General features: G+C 43.6%; 1 protein-coding gene across 1 annotated transcript in view; it reads left to right on the top strand.

The window, feature by feature from the left end:
- Positions 1-14,240, top strand: part of LOC147882290 (plastid division protein PDV2-like) — a 40,802-nt gene extending 26,562 nt beyond the window's left edge. The window contains exon 2 of the mRNA XM_087400903.1: positions 13,230-14,240. Coding sequence (XP_087257029.1) covers positions 13,230-13,997 — 768 coding nt within the window. The 3' untranslated portion in view covers positions 13,998-14,240. The remainder of the gene's footprint in view (positions 1-13,229) is intronic.
- The last annotated feature ends 8,836 nt before the right edge of the window (positions 14,241-23,076 follow it).

Here is a 23,076-nt window from a genome sequence, read left to right as displayed (position 1 = left end):
CTCTCTTGCTTCTAAAGAGGGTGTTGTCTTTGAATTGTGTGCGACTGAAGGTCCTCACTACTACTATAGATTGCAATTGCTACTGAGCTCCTAGTCATCCCTAGAAGGCTGATAAGCGGGTGGCATAAACATTCAGAATCTGGCCCCTAGAGTCTCCCATCCTCAGGCCAATCCATACTACTCGTCCTTAAGCTCTCCCTGAAAACACATCAAGGACTGGACTACTGAAATACAAAGACTCCTGATCCTATCCAATACTGGGGACCAAACCTCTGGTTCTTTCCCTGAGAGGAGATGATGCCATTGTCTGATGTCCACGGTTGAGAACACGTGCTCTCGGATCAAGAGTATGCCTACTGTCCGTCCCAACAGATCTTGCTGCAACTCTTGACAAAGAATTAGCTGCTGCAATTTGCTGACATGCTTGATATAATGTAGCCCGTGCATGCACAAACTATCAAGGTCCACCTCATTGGGGGGGGTTGTTGGGGGGGAGGGGGTGTTGGCAAACAAGGCCTTCCTATGTGTGGGATCCTGTATAACAATCATGGATTTCTGAGACTTTGGTGGAGGCTTGGATGGACAATGATCTGTGTTCGTGTGACAGCACACCAAAGGCATGACTGGCTCTATGCCCACCTTCAGCGCCCACTGCATCAGAACAGAAATCTCCACTCCTAGTCGGTTGGTACATTGACTTAGCAGCCAATGTGTGTCCTACCTAAGCTGCTCCCAAGGTCACTGCTACTTCCCGGTCTTGTTATTTTTGATGAGTTTGATCAGATGGACGAGGGGCAGCTTCTCCCCAACACTTTATTGCTTTGCATGCAAAGGGCAAGGCCCCATCTTCCTCTAGCCACCTAGTCTTTCCTTCTCACCCCCATGTCGAAGGTATACAAGAGAAGGCGCCTCTTGAGAGCGGGCAGCACTTTCTACAAAACGTGTCTGCACAGCAAACTCGCCCCGGCTATGTAGGCACCCTCCAGATGGCTTGGTCTTTCTTCAAAGGCCCGAATGGAAAGAAAGGCCTGCCCTCTGCTGAGCTTCTACCCAAGATCAGTACTTGGTTTGGAGCCGCCAATGAAGCGGGAGAAGATTCCGAAGTAAGAACGCTCTCTATGAGATTAAGTGGTGCAGCTGATGGAAAAGATGGAAAGCCTGTATCTGGTAATTGCCTATTCAAAAAAGTTCACACTGGTTTCCTTAACGAAACTGTAAAATGGCTCAACTTGAATGCGGGAGTCGGTTACATGCATGGTCCTTGTCCCCCTACGACTTATTTGGAGGGTTGGGCTTGAAATAATTGGATTAAGAAAGGTCTAAAAGTTGTTAGCGTTAGACTTATGAGAATGGTTTTATTGTCTTCCTCTTTGAGAAGGCCGAGATGGCTAAAACCATAGTCAGAAATGGCATTTGGATGATTTAGAACCAACCTTTGCCAGTTACGTGGGATACGGATTTCAGCCTCGATATGCAAAACAAACTCATCCCCCCCCCCCCCCCCCCAGTACACACACACACACACACACAAGCGGGTTGAGTTCCCCGACCTCCCCTAGCTTCTTTTCACAGCTAGAATTCCTGTGTGCCCCTCTAGGATAGTTCCTTCGTAACAAGCAAGAGAAATTCATGAGCCCCATAGGTAATCTTCAAGCTTGTGTTATGATGCGTTTGGCTGTGGAGCCTCCTGATGCCTTAGTTCTACAGTATGAGCAAGGGGGGAGGATAGTCCTAAAAACATTGCAAACTCATGTTTCCTGTGTGGAATGAGTGGACATTTTATTCGGGACTGCCCATAGAAGGCAAGTCGTAGGATTAATAGAGGTCCTCAAGGTGAGGCCCAAGAAGCTGACAATAAGACTGATCCTAGGACTGATGAAGTCCTCAGGAGCTAGTGGCCTCTCAAGAAGAGGATTTTGTGAAGGATCAAGTAGTTAAAGAGGACATTTTGATGGGAGAGCAGGGTGGTTTAGCCCTTAAGAGTGTTGAGCCAAGGGAAACCCCCTATAGAACTCTTACAATCCGTTTGACATCCTGCAGGATCAAGATGATGGGTCTGAATCCGAGACAGATTCTGATGATGTGGTCTTGCCACCCAGAATTTTGAAGAACAATTGGAGAAGGCAGATATGGAGATGTTGATTGAAGAAGAGGGTTCTCAGTTTACCACCGTTAAAGGTAGGAGAATCATTGATAAAGAGGTAAGACCCCCCCTGCAGGGGTTATAAGATATTAAGGAGAGGAAGAAATCTACGAAGGGTGCTAGCCTTGCCCCTAAGGGGCCTGCTCCTTTCAAGAAAAAGCCAAAAAAGGATTAATTTTTGGATTTTACAGCCTCATATTTTTCTTTCCTGAGTCTTAGCGTGCAGCATAGTTGCATTGGCACTTGCAAAATCTAGGCAAGGACAGATGCAGGTAAGGGCGAGGCTGCCCTAGGCATTAATAAAAAAGGATGTGTAGGGGGGAGCTAATTTGGCTTTTGACAAGCATGGTATAGGGGTTGATTTTTTGCATCCCAAGCTCAATTGGATTCTATGTTGTCTGTCTACACCCAAACTCTATCAGGGTGAGGGCTCTTCTTTGGGACAGTTGTGATATTCCTTGTAACACTATCCTATTGGGACAGTTGTGATATTCCTTGTAACACTATCCTAATGGGTGACCTGGTGGAGTTTCGGGCTGACAGGTGGAATGGATTAGCTAAAGTCTGAAGTTGGTGTGATCTTAATGCTGGCTGAAGCTGAAGGACCAAGTGGGTCTTGTGGATGTATCTGAGAACTTGGGTTCATGTGGTTCATGTGGTAAACATGTAGGTTCAATGAGTTCAACTAGGACTTCATTTTTAATGAGATTATCGTCACCTCCTAATTCTCTTTTTAGCCTGCTAACATGAAAAACTAGATGTACTCTACATCCCTCAGGTAAGGCTAATTTGTAAGCAAGTTCTCCAATCCTCCTAAGTATTGTTAATGTCCACAATACCTAGGAGACAACTTCGGACATTTACCTGTCTTTAGAGATTCTGAAGATTCAGGTACCTTAAGGTAGACTTTCTCATTCACTTCAAACTTCAACCTTCTACGGTGGGGGTTTGCATAACTTCGTGCTCTATCCTGAGCTCTTCTTATGCTATCTTTAGCTAACTTAAGCGTTTGATTCATATATTCAAGAAAGTTTTTGGCCACTTGAACCTTCTCTTTTTCGAGTCACAGTGCCATTGGGGCTCTTGGTTGAAATCCATACATCATCATGAATGGACTAAAACCTGTAGCTGAATGTTTGGCACTGCTTTATGCAAATTCTAATATGGGCAAATATTGTCCCAATTAGTTTGCCATTTACTTACATATGCTCCAAGCATATCCTCAATGATCTGATTGACTCTTTTAGTTTGACCATCACTCTGTGGATGATCCGTGGTGCTCATATTCAATGAAGTTTCTAACCTCATAAACACAGCTCTCCAAAAATGGCTGTTAAATTTGCTATTCCGGTCACTAACAATACCGATTGGTAGCCCATACAATCTATAAATATGCTCCACAAATAGCCTAGCTAATTCTGGAGTTTTAACATCTTCATTGACAGGAAAAAAATGAGCCATCTTGGTCAAGCGATCAACAATTACCTACACAGAGTTGTGCCTCCTCTGTGTCCTAGGTAATCCCACAATAAAATCCATGTAGATGCTTTTCCATTTGCTAGATGGAATCTCCAATGGGAATAGGAGACCTGTGAGATCGGAGAGAGAGAGAGAGAGAGCAAGAGAGTGAGCTTGAGAGCTGAAAGCTTGATAGCTGAGTTACAATAGAAGAGTGTGTAAGAGTACAACTCAATGAGTGAGAGATAAGGTTTTGTCCTAGTGACAAAACCTTAGTAGTCACTAACCATAGTTAGTGAACTAACTGCGGTTAGGGGAAAAAACCTCTTAAAGAGGGAAAAGTGCCCCTAACTAGCTTATTAAATTACATTGGTCACTGCTGAATTATATCCATAATTCTAACACCCCCCTGCAGTGCCAATGTCATGTACAAGGCTGATCAATCACCAAACGGATATAAGTTCAGGGCACTGCGAAATGCCTCAAACTTTTCACGTGGTAGTGCTTTGGTGAAAATATCTGCAACGTTGTCATGTGTGGACACAAAGATCATACTGATCTCTCCTGCATGCAACTTCTCTCTGACGTAGTGATAGTGAACCTCAATGTGCTTCGTGCGAGCATGAAACACTGGATTCTTTGCCACTGCAATGGCAGACTGTACTCTAGACTCACTAGGATTCACCCTCGAATTCTGCCCTTCTGCCTCCATAGGTTCACAATGGAAAATGGTTTTTTTTTTTTTTCCAGTCTTTTCTAGAACCCAAATAAAAGATATATATATACACTTCTTTTCTGTTCTGCTTTCCTGGTTTGTTTTCTTCTTTCTCCTACACACTAAACTTCCAAAATATACAATACTTTGAACGTTCCTTTCCACAGTGCAGGAATAACAGGACTATATATAAACTGTATCGAAAAAAGGTGCTTCCTGATTTCTCCTCGTTAAAGATACCAAGCGCCCGATGTAGCTCCGACGTCATATCCAAACAAAGCCCCACCAATGGCTGGAAAGAAAAAAACGGTAAAACTGCGGAAGTCCACTCAATGATTCAGCATCGTCGCTACCACCGATGGACAGCCTGTCGTCACTTGCCTGTGACTTTCTGGAACTATAACGTCAATTAGGCACGAAGACTTGGCAGACAATGGCGATGGTGACTCTTCCGGTCCACTCTCCCTACGTTGCCCTTTGTTGCACCGTCGATCGACCAGGATATCTAGTCTATTCTTCGTTGACCAACGGAATCTTTGTAAGCTTATAGATGGACAGCGCTCTGATGAAGGGAGGCCTGCGTAATTGAACGTAAGTTCCCGTCAACACCACGCCACCTCGTCACGTACAGGTAATTCAATTAACCACCTCTGCGCTCAATTTGCAATTGTGTTCCGCATAATCTGTGAAGACTACGATGATCTTCATGGAGCCCGTCGACCACAGCCGCTGATATCTCCTCTGCCTGCTGTCCGTCACAACCCAACGAGCCCTACCCTTACCTTACGCTCTGATACCAACTGTCAAAGACTCTATCTCTTCTTCAAGAATCTCTATTCCTACGTTGACACAGATCACGGGCGACGACATTTCATTTGTTCCACCCAGCCTACTCTCGTGGATCACAGATATTCTAATTCATTCGTTCCTTTGTTTTTCTCATGCTTATCCACGAGACCCTCATTTCCCTAGATAGTTCTCCTTGCCAAATGTCATCATTTTAGCCTCTCCACTTGGTGCACCTTTTTACCCCTCTCTTGGGCACATTTAAAACCACTTGCCCCTTGGCATTATTGCACATTTAGGTGCACCTAGGCCTTAGCACTCAGAACTACCTAGTCAATGCCATTTCACCCTCACCTAGGACCTTGGCAGTTACTTCTCTTGACCATTTCAATTACGGACATTAACTATTACAAAAGTTGGTCATCTAAGAGAAAATGCCCACCGATCTTTCCGAGGTCATGCTATCTCGGCTAGAGCATAACACTTGAAATCCAGCTCTGTTAAGAGTGGACACTGAAAGAAGATTTTTGGTGATACCAGGCACATATAAGACATCTGAAAGTCTGAAAACTGAGCCATCAATGGCAGTAAGCTCAACTTCTCTTGTGCCACGTACTGAATATGATGAGTTATTGGCACAAGTGACTTTCTTACCAACGTGATGTGCTTGGATGCACCGCTGTCAAAATACCAAGTGTTCAGTGTTTCATTGACACTGAAAGCATATGCATCCGTAGAAGATTCATAACTGCAAGTCAAAAATGCATATGTATCATCATTACAAGTGGCTGTACTATCCTGAGCATCTGGAGCAGCCAGCCTAGAATCTGAAATGCAAGATAAAAGGCATAATCGTGTCCAACAAAGTTGGCTGCAGCATCCCCACTGTCAGATGCATGAGGAGCTGAATCTGAAACAGCCATACCAGAGCTGTTTTTCTTCTCTTTTGCAAGCCTTTTTCTGCATTCTGCAATGTGATGACCTGGCTTTTTGCTGTAATGACAAAAACCCTTCTTCTTGGGCTTACTTGCATCATTTTTAGCCTTTTGTGAAGGCTGTCTTGACCCACTGGAAGGCTGATTTACTGATGTCTTAGCCTGTCCCTTTGTTTTTGACTTGAACTTTGAGAGCATAGCTTGTTCACTTGCAGATGAAGCCAAGTTTTTCCTGGTCTGCTCTTCCTGAAGCAGAAGTCCTATCAACTCATGAAAAGTGAGAGGATTTGCACCCCCCCTCAATGATAAGTTCAGCGAGGTATGAAAGCTGAGATAAGACTCAGGAAGAGAATTCAGAGTGGTGGTAATCATCTCTGAATCAGGAATAATCTCATCTATGTTCAACAATTGCTCTCTGAGATCCTGTAGCTTTGTGATGTGGACTGACATGGAGTCACCCTCTTCCATATGTGTATTACTTAACTCTCTTTTCAAAAAAGATACCCTTGCATCATTCCGGGCTGCATACATGCTTTCTAAAATATCCCACGCTGCCTTCGAGGTCTTACATGACCAAATATGCGGAATGATAAATCTTTTCACTGAAAGAGAGATGCATGACAAAGCTAAGGCATCCCGTGAATCCCATCTCTTCTGATCTGGAGTAGTGGCTATAGCTGCACCACCAACTTGTTCTGCAGCTGCACCTTGTGCACGACCTCTTCCACCTCCTTGCTGAGAAGGGGTATTAGGTGCCATACCTGCTGGTCGGATCTCACCCCCATTCACATAATCCCATAAATTGCGAGAAATCAGAATATTGCGTACCATAAAACTCCAGAGGGAGTAGTTGGTACCATCCAACTTGTCTTCCTGTGAAAGACCACCGAACTGGAAGTCATTCTGATTTTGCTGGGCCATATCTGAGAAAGAGATTTAAGCAGATACAAAACTGAATTCCCTTACTGGGAATGAAATGCACAACTCCCAAAAAACACAGCCAAGCACTGGCTGTAAATGCAACTCAGATTTCTACACTTGCACTGTCAGAAATCTGTCCAAGCATCAAAAACTCTCCAGAATCTGCCAAAAGTGCTGCAAAACACTTCAAGAAAGGCAGTATGAACTGAAATCTCCAGAAATTGCTCTCCCAACACAAAGGCCCCAAAATAGGCCCGAAATTGCAACCGGAAAGGGGCAAACTGATCAAAAGCCCCAAATGTTGCAAGAATTGCCCTGTGTCTGCAAAAGCCCCAAATTTTACTGCAAAATTGCAGTGTAATCACTAAATCTCCAAATTTCTTCAAGAAATTGTACTGCAAAACTGAAAGCCCCAAATTTTGAGCTTGAAATTGCAACCAGAAAGGGGCAATAGCACAGAAAGCCCCAAAATTTGCAATTTCAACAGAAAGCCCCAAATTTTTGGACTAAATTTGCAGATCTGTGTGCAAGATTGCAAGCAGAACTAAAAAGCCCCAAATTTTTGAAGCAGATTCTGCAAATTGATTGCAATGTCTGCAACAAACAAGATGCCCCAAATGTACTCCCAAAAACTGAGCCAAACAATGGCTTTCTGCAAGATGTGCCTGCCAAAGATAAAAAATGAGAGTTTCTCCTGCAAGAAAGAACTTGTGCGCAGGTACAACCAGTTGTACCGTACGTATTGCAGATGTACGGTGAACTGCACGGAATCAAGGCGACCTTGTACGGCAACTGTACGGTAGCATGAGCTGTACGAACCTAAGCAGAGATTGTACGGAGGCAATAATGACGACCTGCTGTACGGAAGCAGGACCAGTACGGAAGTACTGTACGAAAGTCAAGCCTGTACGGAAGCAGGAATGAAGACCTGCTGTACGGAATGTACGCGCATGTACAGCTGCTACGTACGGCGATGACGCATGTTGTACGACAAGTACGGCGAACTAATTGCAGGTGTGTTGGTACGGGCAACGCAGGTACGTACGGCCAACGTAGACTGTACGGCGATGATTACGTAGAAGGTACAGTAGGTACAAACAGCGATGGCACAGCAGGTACGATACGTACGGCGTCAGCTCAGCGACGTAGGTTCTGGAGTAGCAGATCCGTACAGCGCTGTACGGACAGCTTTGTATTACTTCGAGTTGTACGGACAGGTTGTTGAAGCAGGTGCGACAGCAGGAGCAGGAGCAAGAGCTAATGGGCTGGGTGCAAGAGCTCAACTTGGCTCTGATACCAAATGTGAGATCGGAGAGAGAGAGAGAGAGAGAGAGCAAGAGAGTGATCTTGAGAGCTGAAAGCTTGATAGCTGAGTTGCAATAGAAGAGTGTGTAAGAGTACAACTCAAAGAGTGAGAGATAAGGTTTTGTCCTAGTGACAAAACCTTAGTAGTCACTAACCATAGTTAGTGAACTAACTGCGGTTAGGGGAAAAAATCTCTTAAAGAGGGAAAAGCGCCCCTAACTAGCTTATTAAATTACATTGGTCACTGCTGAATTATATCTATAATTCTAACAAGACCTCCTGCCTTAAGGCGTTCAACCTTATTTACCTACCATTTTTGGCACTTCAATACATAATCTTGGACGTCCTTACCTATTTCAAGCCAAAAGAATTGTCTTTTCAAAAGCGCATATGTCTTCTGAATTCTCAGGTGTCCAGCACTTGGACTATCATGACATTCAAAAAGAATTTGGCGCCTAATGTCATTATCATCCGGGACACATACTCTACCCTTATAGAGCAGGTACCTTTGTAGAGCAGGTAGCCATCTTCAAGAGTATATTTTTTCCACTTGAGTCCTAAATCACCAACCTATGGTGTGTCGCTATTTCCATGCGAGTCCTCAGTGAAAGCGTCTTGATTTGTTGGATTCCTATTTCTAATTGCTTTCCATATTTCAGAGAAGTGAGAATCAAACTCACATTTTCCCTTTAAGGACTCTAGGAAATCATTCTGAAATTGAGTAAAACTCAATTCATTAACAATTGGCATTCGGCTAAGAGAGTCTGCTACAACATTGAACTTCCCCTTCCGATATGTCAATTGTATATCAAACTCTTGCATTAATTTATCCCATCTAGCTTTTCTACCTTTAAGCTCTAGCTGATTGCAAATCCACTTAATGCTCTCTTGATCAAAGATGATCTTGAATTTTGCACCATATAAATAGTGCCTTCACTTCTTTAAAGCATACACTATAGCATATAATTCCTTTTCATATGCCGAGTAATTCCGTTGGTCTAACTTTTTGCTTTCAAAAGCCACTGGTCGATCTTTTTGTTAAAGTACCGTCCCAACAGCAAAATCATTGGCATTTGTCTCAACCACGAATGGTTCATTGGGATCCACTACCTTTAAGACAAGAGTTGCTGCTATAGCTACTTTTAATTTTTCAAAACTTCTCTTTTGAGGTTCATCCCATATGAAGGTTCTTTCCTTCCCCTCAAGCTGGTCCGTCATCGGAACAACAATCTTAGCATAATTCTGGATGAATCTCCTATAGAATCTAGACAAACCTAAGAATATATGTAATTCTTCTAGGTTTGTAGGATGTGGCCATTCCAATATAGCCCTTACTTTTTCAAGGTCCATACAAACCCCTTCTTGGGATATTATATGTCCCAAGTATTTTACTTCTTTTGCAAAGAATTCACATTTGGATTCAACAAAGAGAGAATGATCTCTAAGCAACTGAAAAACTTTTCGCAAATGTTCCAAATGTTTTTTTCTGGTTTTACTATAAATAAGAATATCATCTAAAAATACTACAGCAAATTTTTCTAAATATGGCCTTAAGACACTATTCATAAGTGTCATGAAAGTTGCTGGAGCATTTGTTAATCCAAATGGCATTACTCTAAATTGATAATGCCCATACCTAGTACGAAATGATGTCTTAGGGACATTCTTTTTCCTAATTCGTACTTAGTGATATTATGACCTTAAATCAATTTTAGTAAAATATTTTGCTCCTTGCAATTGATCAAAGAGCTCATCAATGCGAGGCATAGGATACTTATTTTTTATGGTGATTTTATTTAGTGCTCAGTAATCTATGCACGAATGCATAGTATCATCCTTTTTCTCTACCAGTAAAACTGGTGCAGACCAAGAACCTCTATGCCCCTGTAGGCCTTACTTATGCACTCCATATTGTTGCCTAGGCCTAGGGCAATCCCTAGTCCCCAATCCTCTACACTCCCATTGATGCAAGCATTGTCGAGCCCTTTGGTTTCCTGCTTCACCATAACCACACTAGACGGTTCCAGGATTATGGCTGACGTAACACTCCCCTTCTCGGATCATCTGCCTTTAGGAGTTATCCTAGTCAGGGGCCTTTGGCAACCAAAAAGGTCATGGTTTAAAGAAAGTCCCTTCTTCTCTCCATTGCCTTATGTAAAACAAAAGGTCAAGAGAATTTGGGAATGTACCTTTGCAGGGATAGCCTCCTGTAGTGATAATTTGGTGAGAGCTGTGATAAGTGGGTGAGAGCTGTGAGCAGAACCCAATCCTCCTCAAAAGAGTAGAGAAAAGAGCTGCAGACGCTAGGAAGAAAAGGAGGGTAGCTCTAGAGACAAAACTTCAAGGTTGGAGGGGGATAATTCAGAGGAAGGCCAGAGAAATCTAAGAGAGGTGAAGATCAAACTGAGAGAGGAAGAACTACGCAAATGCAAGCAACAGTTAGTTTATCAACGGGACTGGTAGGCAGTCAAAGCTGACAGACCCACTGAGGACATGTTTAGGAGTCCATGTGATAGATCTCTATATGAATATCCAAATTGTTGATCATTGCATAGAGAGATCCTAGTGGCTGGTCCACGAGATCCCCTCTGCCAAGGTTTTGTCCTAGGGAGCAGATCCAGCACATTCTTTGAGGAGAGGGCTGCGGCTCACAATGGCTCGTTGACAGGGGATGGCAGAAAATGTGGGGCAGCTCCCCACTTGTAAGCCCCCAAATGAGGAGAGCATGGGGGCATAACACCTGGAGAGATGTAGGGGGCATGGACAGGGATGAAGAGGCTGCCATGTGGGAAGCACACAGGCTGCCACATGGATAGAAGATGACTATCCTTATTTTGACACACCCTGTTGGGAAGATCAGGGCAGATCAGTCCACAGTAGACTGTTGTGGTGCTGCCCGCATTTGGGGCTGCAGACGAGATGCGAAGGAACATGTGGGGCTGCACAGTGGCCTGCATCTAGGCAGGCATATAGCCCACAGTATGGGCTCTAGGGCTTATGCAAGCGCAGCCAAAGTGGGCCTGGAAAAGGCCCACTTTGGCTGCTTATCTTGTTCAGATCCACCAGTCCACAGACTGTCTCAGCCAACCCTAACTGAGTCAACCTGCTTCATCCTACAACAACAAGTCAACTTGCTTCTCAAAGTGGAGAGGTTGTGCATTGCCTCTCAAAGACAGTGAGAAGTGTGGAAACTCAGGTAGGACTCCTGCAATGACAACAATGTCTGGGAGATCAAATCATTTTCAGAGATAATCTCATCAATATGCAGGAGCTGCTCTCTAAGGTCCTGGATCTTAGTTAAATGGCCCTGACATACAATCACCCTCATGCATATTGAGTTTCTCAATTTCGTTCATGAGAAATGAAAGCCTTGCCTCATTCTTTGCCTAATACATAGTTTGCAAATTATTCACGTTGATTCAGAGTAAGCCCTCAGGCCCCCACCACATCATACACGTAGTGTTTGCTATGACACCGCTCGAGATTGATGCCATCTTCTGGGCAGTCACTTATCTCCATAGGGCTTGGGCGTTACCTAGAGGGAGATTACCAATGGTGGCACAAGAGTCATCTATACGGCTAGCTGAGAGCGGGATTCGCATAGCCTAGCACGCACGCATTTCCACATGGTTCAACAGTCAGGGTATTCAGATGGATTGTCTCCCCCCTTTTCAGTACAACTTAGATGCCCCTGATCCCTTGGTCCCATGTGATGAGATCAACCGTATTATACAGTTGGACCTACTCCAACTGTATACGTCATGGCTTGAGAGGGGGGACCAAGACTTCCTCGGTTCTACAGCGACCACCTCTTGAGAGTGTCAGAGGACAGTAGTGAATATCTGACCCTAGTACATGGAGGACAAGCTAGTTTCACACGCCCTCAGGATTGCCATTGGACAAATGCGGGTCTCGTCCCATCAGTTGAGGATCGAGACAGGGAGAGCTACAAGTACACCTTGGGAGTAGCAGATTTGCAAACTATGCACTTTTGGGGGGAGGGCACGGTTTTCGACCAAGTCTGCATTGGCATCTATCTGTTGGAGATGCGACGACATTGAGATACCTTATTGCTTCAAATATCAGAGGCAAAGAGGTCATGCAAGACCTGAATATAATCCCCCTTCCCATTTCTTTGGCATCTTTCTCCTTTAACCCAAATGGGTTGCCCTACTTCTGTGTGCGCAACCCCCACCCCAAACGCCCCTTTTCCCTGGCGGGCCCCTTGACTGCTCAGCTGCAGCCTTGGAATCACAATCACTTATAATCATAATGTCTCTCGCAGGGAGTGGCATCTGCTCCCAAGTGAGGGTCATTTTCGCCTGCAGACCCCGAGGAGTCATTACAGGTCACATGATCCTGTTGCGTCTCTTATACCATAAAAGGATCGATGACCTGTTTGGTGGATTAGACACAGTTAGCCCAGAGATCTTTAGGTTCTGATCACTGGGATTTTGAGATCCTGGATTGGCTTTCTATAGCTGTTGCCTCGTATGCTTGTGGTTTCAATTATCCTTGGTCCCAATGTGCATATGATGCAGCAGAGACAGAGACAGAGAGAGAGAGAGAGAGAGAGAGAGGACTACAATGAATCTCTTATATCTTCAAAGGGAGCTAGCCCACTCTTCCTGCCAACCATGAAAACACATGCCAGGCTTTAAGACTCTAGGGTATAAGAGATTTTGAAAAAGCTTTAATATATGATGTTTAACTCTCACCTGCGTGCTTTTGCATGCACTGACTGATCCCATTACAATATCTTATATTGCATTTTTGGAATTTGAAACAGTCCGTTCAGGAAATCTATATTTTAAATTATATATGAGGATATGAATCTACCGTTTTAGCTGAAATTCTGATTGTGTGATTTTCTGCTGCTATCAAAAAGCTCCATGTATTATCGTAATTGCATGACATCTGGTTGCTAAATTATTTTTGCTAACGTCTACATTACAACTTTTTTCAGGCTTTGCAGAAACAACAGAAAGCTGAGAGAGATGAAGTCTTGCTGGTGCTTGAAGAAAGCCGTAAAATTCTCATTGAGAAGCTAAGGGACTATGAGGGTGGAGAGTGGGAACTCATACAAGAGGCCCATGCGTTTGCCGGGGAGCCTGTCCAACGGAAGGATGATCTTGTTCTTCCTCCGTATCAGTCTGCTGTTCCTGACATTTCTTTGCTTGGAAAGAACGAACACTTTTCAGCTTTTCAGAGGCGTTCTTTGGATAAATCAGGAGAAAACTACTCAAGGAGGGCTTCCCTGGTGAACAGGCTGGGAAAGGAAGGGGAATCCAACGAATCAACGCAGCTGGAGACAGCGGAACAAGATGCTGGAGAAGTGGCTGTTGGATCCAGCAGTAAGGTTTCAGGATTTGGTGTGGAACTCACAAATTTCATAGCGAGATTTGGCCATGCTCTCGGGATCACGGCCAAAAGTGGACTAGTGGTTGCAAGCGTGATTGCAATAATTGCATTTGCTGGATTAGAACCGCAGTTGAGAAAGAAATCTGCTGAGAGAGCTTCAAAGCTGCAGACTTTTGTTAAAGGCGAAAATTGCCAAGATGAGAGACCGTCTTCACTTACTTCAAGTCCTCCCCTTGTACACGATGCGTTCTGTCCTGCTGGGAAAGTCTTACTTGTACAGGATGGTGTTAAAAAATGTTTTGTGAAGGAGCGGATTGAGGTTCCCTTCAAAGAGATTGTCAAACAACCAGATGCATCTTATGGATTTGGCTGATATATTGTATGCTGAGCTGGTAGTCGGGAGGTGATGGACGATTTAAGCTTTGGAGATTAGATTAGAAGAGATGTTCCTTCAATGCTGTTTGCAACAGGACTTGATGTTTTTCATGTATCATGTATTTAGAATATACAACATGACTCCCTTTTTGTGGTTTGTTCAACAGATGAATAGGCCAGTGTAATTGACATAATTCTGCTGACAGTGTGTCTTTAACAGAGGTATAGTCTTGCTTATTGTACTTTCCATCAACAAATCCGCTTGGCATACACATTAATTCAGCGAGTCTTTTGCTTAGTTGGTTGCCTTGGGAGCAGGATATTTTGTATTTTTACAGAACTTCTCTCTCATTAGCATGTTGAGTTTTGTGATGCAATTATTTACTGTCTAGCAGAGGATGTCATTTAGTATCTGTTGGTTGGTTTGTTGCATGAGATACTTGCGCACAAATGGCATTAGCTGTAAAGGAGGCCCTCCCTGACAAGCAAGCTGGACAGGAAGGGGAATGCAATGAATTACACAGCAGAAAAGATGGGACAAGGTGGCACTTGGCTCTTAGAAGCTTTCAGGGCTAAATGTGGGGCTTGAGAATTTTAAATTGAGATTTGGATGTGCCATTCAGCCAAGACTGGGTTCATGATTGCAATCTAACAGCATCAAGAAAAGCTCTAATGATCTTATGGTGATGAAAGCGTAATTTAATATCCGGGGACAGACTGAAGCATACACATTGATTTCATTCTCTTTGCTTTGGTTGCCTTGTGAGCAGGCTGTTTTGCATCTTTGCCAAACATCTCTCATCAGCATGCTGAGTTATGTGATGTGTTGATTTAATGATTAGCTGAGCATTTTTTACCAATGGCAAACCCTGCTTAACGACTTCAGCAAGCCAGCTTAGCCTGTAAAACGCTTATATAGAAAGGTATGAATGAAGAAAAAACCTTTCGTGATTGGACATGGTCTAATTCAAACAGACCTTGCAATACAAGACAAAATTGGAAATCTATCAATTTGCTAAAGTTCAACTTCTGGGGAAACTGTGGACGAGTGGAAATGGTCAGCATGGGCAAATTCGAAATATTCAGTATTGTTACCTGACCTCATGCAGTGGAGGATGATCTTGTGAGCAATACGATTGGAGGAAAGGCAAGCAGTTGAGATTTCAAAAGAAGCGATATAATCAAAGTATGCCTAAAAAGGACAAACCACATAGAGACATGCATGCATGCGTACATGTTATATAATAAAAAGGACATAGATCTAAAAGACATTCATTCATGCATACTTCAAGCTCATTATTGAAAGGTTCGGCCCCTAAAATATACCAATACATGGCTCACATGCTCAGTCACATGTGGACACTGCTTTGGGTCTAGTCAAAAAGCGAAGCTAACAACAAAAGTTGAGCATAGACACACCAAGCGACCCACATGTGGATGCTACTTTTGGTCTCATTAGTTGGTTGCATAGCACAACCATCAACCTCTCCCATGTCACAAAAGGCAAAATCATCAAGGAATGTTCTATCTGTGAGAGTGCAGTGGAATCTAGACAGCAAAAGAGAGCACACACATTGCGAACTGAAATACGAGAAAGAGAGAGAGTCTGCACAAGAGATGCGGAAAAATGCCTCAATTGCTAGGCAGAAACCTTGTATAAGTGATGGTGCAACAAGAGGGACGGAGCCCTATTATAGGGTCCCCCTCATCAGCCGACCAAAGGTCAGGTCACCGACCTGGTTGGGGGCCTGGTTGGCTTGCAACCAAGGCACCTAGATGGTGCTACATGGCGGCCTGTTGGTGGCACTAAAGACAGCCTAGGGGCGGGTGAAAACAGCCTCGCAGCTTCCTGCCTTGTCTGCAGCCAATGTGCCTAATGGCAGCTTGCAAGGAGCTCACACAAGCGGGCACACCCACAACAAAGGCCCTCACTCTATGATACATGAGATGCTTAAGACCCCCTCTCAGCTCTTGGATCATGAATCACCCTCATGGAGCTAGAATGAGCACCAAGTTCTTGCTGTGATAAGGGCTTGGTGTTCTACGTCTTATTGAAGATGAGTAGGATCACTTTATCTAGCACCTTCTTCCAACATAATGGTGTTGTATATCAATATGCTTTGTCTACGCATGAAACACCAGATTACGAACAAGTGCTATACAGCTTTGATTATCACTGTGAATGACAGTCGGGGATTTTTGTGGGAAGCCAATCTCTTCAAGCAATCTATGAAGCCAAATTGCCTCACATGTAGTGTAACAAGCAGCCCGGTACTCAGCCTCAGTTGAAGACAAGGCTACAATGGGTTTCCTTTTAGTGCTCCCTCTGATTGTTGACCGGAGGGTGAAGAAATACCCCGTGGTTGAGGGGCAAGTGTTTGAATCTCCTCCCTAGTTGAAATCACTCCAGCCTAGAAGTTGGATCTTGGATTGTTGCCCTGCTTGATAGAATAATCCTTGATCACGCGCACTCCGTAGGTACTTGAGGACCGTCATACCTACATTCCAATGGGTCTTCTTTGGTGTCTGCATAAAGGAGCTCAATAGCCCCACAGAGTAGCTGACATCCAATCTAGTGTGTAGTAGCTAGATCAAGGATCTGATCAACTTACTGTATTGTCCTGCATCCATCGGCTCACTAGGATCATACTTGGACAATTTGGTGTTGGGAGCTATCGGGGAAGAAATAGACTTACAGTCCTCCATTTGGAAAGCTCCCAAAGGCTCCTGTACATACCGCTTCTGAGACACAAAGTAGCCCTCCTTTCTCTACTAGATCTGCAAGCCAAGGAGTGAAGTAACCCTAGGTCAATCATCTCGAAAGGCAATGTGTGCCAGATGCTGCCTATAATGAATAGGTCATCGACATATAAGGGTAGCTAGACCATCCTCTCAAAAGACATACAAATTTGAATTTGCTCGTGACCTCCGAAAACCCTTCCTTAGGAAGAACTCATCAATCTCCTGGTTCCAAGCTCGGGGTGCCTTGAGTGCATACAAAGCGTGTGGACCATCCCTGCTGATCAGGGAAAACTTGCGGGATGTTCCACATAAATTTCCACATGCAAATCACCCTCGAGGAAAGCTGATTTGACATCCATCTGAAAAGATCGGCCATCGCTGATGAGCAACAACTGCCAAGACTAGATTCTAACTACAGCTCCATGGCTTTCTTCCAATGCTCCCAATAAAGCACTTCCCGCACAAAGGAGGTTTTTTTGTGTTTAAGGATCCGAGACATCTACGAATAATTTACTTGAAGAGGGGTAGCCTCCAAAACCTTCTTCTTGCCATGCTGGAACCTGCATGGACCTTCCTCTTCCTTGAGCCACGAAGAGGGAATAATTGTCGCTCCAGAATCATGAAGAGTCTCAACTAGCCACTTGGTCACTCTTTGAGCACCTAAATCGGAACTCTCCCCTGCAACCTGAGGAGGTGCATCATCATCTGATTCACTATTTGGAACATCTGATGGTACCTGTGGGTGCTCAGGCACAAGAACGGCATTACTGTCATCATCATCGACTAACTCGGCAAGAATGGATGCATTGCGGATGGAATTTGTTCATCGAAGACGACATCGACAATTGAGAGTTATACCCCACAAAGATCATCTAGGTGGATTTGACATCTAGCTTCCCCCTCTGCTTCTTGGGAATGTGGACATAGGCATCACATCCAAACAGTTGGAAATGAGAGACATCTGATTTCCTTCCAAAATATGCTTCAAACGAGATGTCACCTTAAGAATGGCTGAGGTTGGAGAATGGTTGATGATGTGGACTACCACAGCTTTAGCCTTTGCCCAAAGGAATCAAGGAACGTCCCGATGCACCAGCATGATCCGGGACATCTCCCATGACAATTTTGTTCTTCCTCTCCACCACACCGACTTCATAAGCAGTGGTAAATTCTCGCCAAATACCCTTCTCCGCACAAAAACTTATCAAACACCTGGAAACATAACTCACCACCTTTGTCGGGTGTAAGGGCTTTCACTGTCAACCTAGACTCATTCCCTATGAGAGCACACGACTCGAGAAATCGAGAATATGCCAAGGCCTTTAGAGCCATAAATACAACCAAGTAAATCTATTGAAGGCATCAACCAGCAGCATAAAATACAAAGCACTCCCAAGACTCAAGACCGCCATCAGGCTATAGAGATCCACATGAAGCATCTCTAGGGGTGTGGAAGCCTACCTAGTAACCTACTTCGCTCTCGATGTTGCTTGTAAGCGTGAACGACAGTGCCCATGCCTACTGCCTACATCAAGTAACCCTAAAACCATATGTTCCCGAGTAGCATGCCACAGTGCATCAATGTTCAGGTGACCAAATTGGAAATCCCGCATGTCACCCCAGTGATTGAAGAGAGAGCCGCCAAGGTATGAATATCACGATCCACCATACCAATGTACCTAACCTCCACAAAGTCTTTACCAAACAAAACTATTGTGCCTAGTTTGCATGTCTCATGAACTCACAAAAAATTAAACCCAAGGGGAGAAACAAACAATATACATGAGAGGTGCACTTCCCCCTCTGCCATTAGGAATAATGTCGAGACTAAGTTCACCACCTCTGTCGTTGGGAATAATGTCGAGACTACCTTCACCACGTGCCTTGATGGTTGAACTATCGCTGATGCAAATATCAACCCCAATGATCACGAAGTTCTCGAACCTTGCTAGGGATGGGCAAATGTTTTGAGAAGCTCCACTATCCACAATCTAGGTTCTAGTGCATATGAGGCATTGGAACCCTTACTAGTTATCCAATAAGGGCACTTCCTCCAATAGTGACCTTTATGGCCAGAGTGAGTGCACGTGCACTCTGCCTTAAGTGCTTCCTTCTCTATAGTTGTCTTCTTGTCATAAAAGGTCCTCCTCCCTTGGTTCCTTCCCTTTTGCAGAGCCACCAAGGCCTCCAAGAGCTACTGCCCTGAGAAGGGCTCTGAAAGCGCTCCTCTTGGTCGAGCACCATAGGTACCAACTCCTCCCAAGTCAACATATTCATTTTCCCATTGGTGATCAAGGACGAATAAAAAGCAAAGTACTAGGAAGATAGGTGGGAAAACACTATAATGGCTATGCCCTCAGATGAAATCTTCTTTCTTCCTTGAAGAAACTCTTGCTGAAGCTCCTAGAGCTTGTTGATGTGTTCCCGCATGGTTGATGACTTTGCAGGATCCAACAATCTCATCTGAACTTCTAGAGAGACTCTCTTTATGGGGCGAAGTTCTGTTGTACAAGGACGCTAAGTGCTCCCATACCCCTTTCGCTACCATCATATGCTTCACATAATTAATGATATGAGAAATACAATTCAAGAAAACGAATGAACGTACCCTTGCATTGACCCTGTCCCGTAGCTGAGCCAGAGTCTCAGCTCCTGATCTAGGATCTCAAGGTTTGCTTCAAGGGGATCTGGCCTCAAAAACCCACCAAAATGAAGTTTGTAAGATCATATGACTACAAAATGGACTCCATCACAACCCACCATACACTCTAATTGTTCCCATCCAATTGACAGTACACTGGGAAGGTGGGTAATACGGGAAACTTCAACTTATTCTCAGGCATCTCTGACAGGGTAGCCATGTCAAAAGGAAGGAGTAGTAGAATGGGAAAGGGGAGGGTGGATGGGGAAAATAGAGAAAGGAGACAAGGAAGAAGAGAGAAGAGGCTTGCAAAAGATGATGAAGAAGCTTGCTGCCTACGATACCTTTAGGTCCTTGCTATTCTACCCTTAGAAACACCTCCTCTTTGATATGAAAACACCCTTCAAATAGGTTGCCTAAACAGTCCGCATCTCCTTGTGCTCTTCTTCAAACACCTCAAAGCAACAACCCAAAACATTGCACAGTTTGCTAGCTCCAAGCGCCATCCATGTGTTAGGTCTTCTTCAGCCAACCTTTGACTCTAATATCCTAGGTGAGAGTGCAACAGGAATCTAGACAGAAAAGAGAGCACAAACATTGCAAACTGAAATGCAAGAAAGAGAGAGAAATTCTGCACAAGAGATCTGAAAAAATGCCTCAACTACTAGGCAAAAACCTTGTACAAGTGATGGCACAACAAGAGGAGCCGTATCTGACCTACTAGTTGGGGGAACCAGGTTGGTCCCCCAACCAAGGTGCCTAGATGGTGCCTATGTAGCGGCTTGTTGGCGGCACCAGAGAGAGCCTAAGGGCGGGTGAAAATAGCTCTGCACCCTTGCCCTATCCACAACTAATGCCCCTACATGGTGGCTTACAAAGAGCACCAAATCCACCCACAACGGGGGGGGGGGGACACCCACAACAAAGGCCCTCACTTTAAAAATATAGGAGATGCTAACTCTATCATGCCATCAACCTAAAAAGAGAAGGTGCCAAAAGCCCAACATGAGACATCTCGATTGCTAGAAATGTACCAATCAATATTGTTATGAAAAGAAATTGCTTATACGCAAACCTTCCATTTTGACATAGATATACAAATGATTTTTGTATAATTTGGTGCACATTATGCTTGATGTAAAATTTATATGTGATCTATCATGCCTCAACACCTACCTTATCAAGAAATTGATATTGGCCTTCTCTCAAGATGCTAGATATGAGGTGGAAGGAGTAACTATTATTGCTTATCAATCCCACTTAAAGGGAAGACCCTTCTCAATTTATCCTATATCCTGTTGCTGATTGTTAAATAGGCTAGCCTCTAACTTAATAAAGGCATCAACAAAAATATATTTAGACCCCTACCATGCAACTTCTCTCCCTATGGTCAAACTCAATGTTGGAATCTTTAGGAATATCAAGGCTTGTTCATTGTCATAACACGATAGCCGTGTTGTCCAATCATTTGAAGGGCCAATACCATAATTCTATAACTTGTTTCCAATATGTTTTGAAGACCTAGTTGGAGATTATGTGCTCTGCATCTAATCATTGTTATAGAGGAAGATTTTGTGTGTGTGTGTGCACACATGCATAGTTCACATGTACATGCATGCACTTGCTTGTGTGTGTGTGTGTGTGTGTGTGTGCGCGCGCGTGCGGGGGGTGTGCATATTGTGTGTCGCATATGCATGCACCTACTCTCGTGTTTGTACATGCATGCATGCACACGCTCGTGTATGTGCATGTGCATGTGCCTGTGGGAGGTTGGGCATTATCGATGGGGGATTTCAAGAGCATGCCTTGGAACATGCTCAAGAGTGCACTATCATTGGGGATAACTTTGAAGGGAGATGGTGCTAGTCTACCTCTTGATAAAATTTTGATCCTTCTTGACCTACTTGTAGAGTACATGGGAATAAGGTCTCCTATAGAGATATTTTCATTTACGAGGATGTGGTCAAGCTAGGATTTGGAACATTTTTCCTAAGTCTCTTAAGTAAGGAGGGGTTCCCTTTGACATTCATTCAAAACTTCTACTACTAGCATTCCACCATACTATCCTCCAAGTAATGGCAAAAGGCGTGGAGTGAGTCATATGCTTTATTACAACGAATAATTCCATTGGAGGAAACTAGATTTGTTCTTGCAAAAAACAAATCACTTGACATAGATGAAATGAAAGGCTTGAAAGCCTTCATTAAACATCTTCAAAGTATGATGCAAAAATATCATGAGGAATCAACTAAGAATTTGGAGACAATTAAATCAATTGAAGCACTTATCCAATCTTTAGAAAGACAAGAAAACTTAATGAGCATTGAATACTATGAATACTTTTGGTCAGAACAAGTTGGGTCACCAAGTTTTCCTTTGGATATAAATATGTTAGTAGATATGGAGGAAGCAGAGGAATGCCTTTTACCTCAAAAATATTGTGGCAGGAAGGGAGACAAACCTTACCAAAGTTTATACCATCTAATGAGATTGAAGAGAGTCTATTTGTTGCAATTTGGGCATCTGATCCAGGTTCAGAGTTGGATGACCAAGGTGGCCCAATTTGGGTTGCAAAGGTTGCTAAGATAGAAAGGGATGACAAGGGAACTCCTATAACATTCACAGCTTTATGGTATGAACCAAAGCCATTGAAAAATCTCCTGAGAAGATATACAATAAAACAAATCTATGGGGGATGCTTGCAAAAGAAACGTGAATGGGTTCCAAATAATGAGGGATTGACAGAGGTGGAAGTCAGTAGCATTATTCATTGCTAGAAATCGAGGACACGAAGTTTTAAAAAGAAGCATGGATACAATGTTGAAAAATGTATCACAATCCCTGATCCAAGTCGTGTCCATATTAAACATCATTTGGCAAGACTTGACCCATCAAGCGCAAATACATTACATGAATCTGATGACTCTGAATGAGATTCAGATGCATAAGATAATGTTTTGTATGCTTTTCTCCATACAAATGGTGTATCTATACACCTAGTTGAAATTCAAAAGCCTTGCTCATTTACAACTTAGAACCTAGGTGTGTCCCATGCTTTCCCTGTAAGTAGTTCTATTTATAAGAAATGGTAATTTACATGCTTTCCCACATGGTTATATGGTTTCTATAATGACCACTCCAATCTTGATTGACTCATTTGAGACCAAATACCTCTCTTCTCTCATTCACCCCCTTGAACCTAGGTTGATATTCCTTATCAGAATTTAGGGCTAAATGCAAGCTCATCTCATGAGGAATGTTTCTTGAGCATGTCTACAAACCTTATTGATGGATCCTTATAGCCTAGACCTTTGGGTGATCTCAACGAAAAACCATGGTGAATAATTTGGTGTTTTCCATGGCTCCATACCTAAAGTTTGCTCATTAATCAAGAACTCTAGAGGCTTTTAGCCCTCTCCCTTGCCCTCCTTTGGCACATTCCCTTCTTCTTATTCCCTACAATCCCCATTCCCCCTCCCATCTCCCATCCTTATCATTGTACTAATAGTTAGCTTTCAAAAGACAGAGAGTTTGACAAAATATCTAGTAGTATGACACGTCTCCTTCTCAAAACAAGAATCCTTTGTGAGAGTTGTGAGTGCAGAATCCTATTATGGGGAGAGAGAGAGAGAGAGAGAGAGAGAGAGAGAGAGAGATGTATTAACATCCTTGGAATGCCTCATGGGCCTATGGG

The sequence above is a fragment of the Dipteris shenzhenensis genome, chromosome 29 (genome assembly GCF_047967505.1).
Source record: "Dipteris shenzhenensis isolate YYH24624 ecotype China chromosome 29, Dip_SZ_1.0, whole genome shotgun sequence".
In the NCBI taxonomy this organism is placed as follows: domain Eukaryota; kingdom Viridiplantae; phylum Streptophyta; class Polypodiopsida; order Gleicheniales; family Dipteridaceae; genus Dipteris; species Dipteris shenzhenensis.
This window is presented reverse-complemented; position numbering and strand designations above follow the sequence as displayed.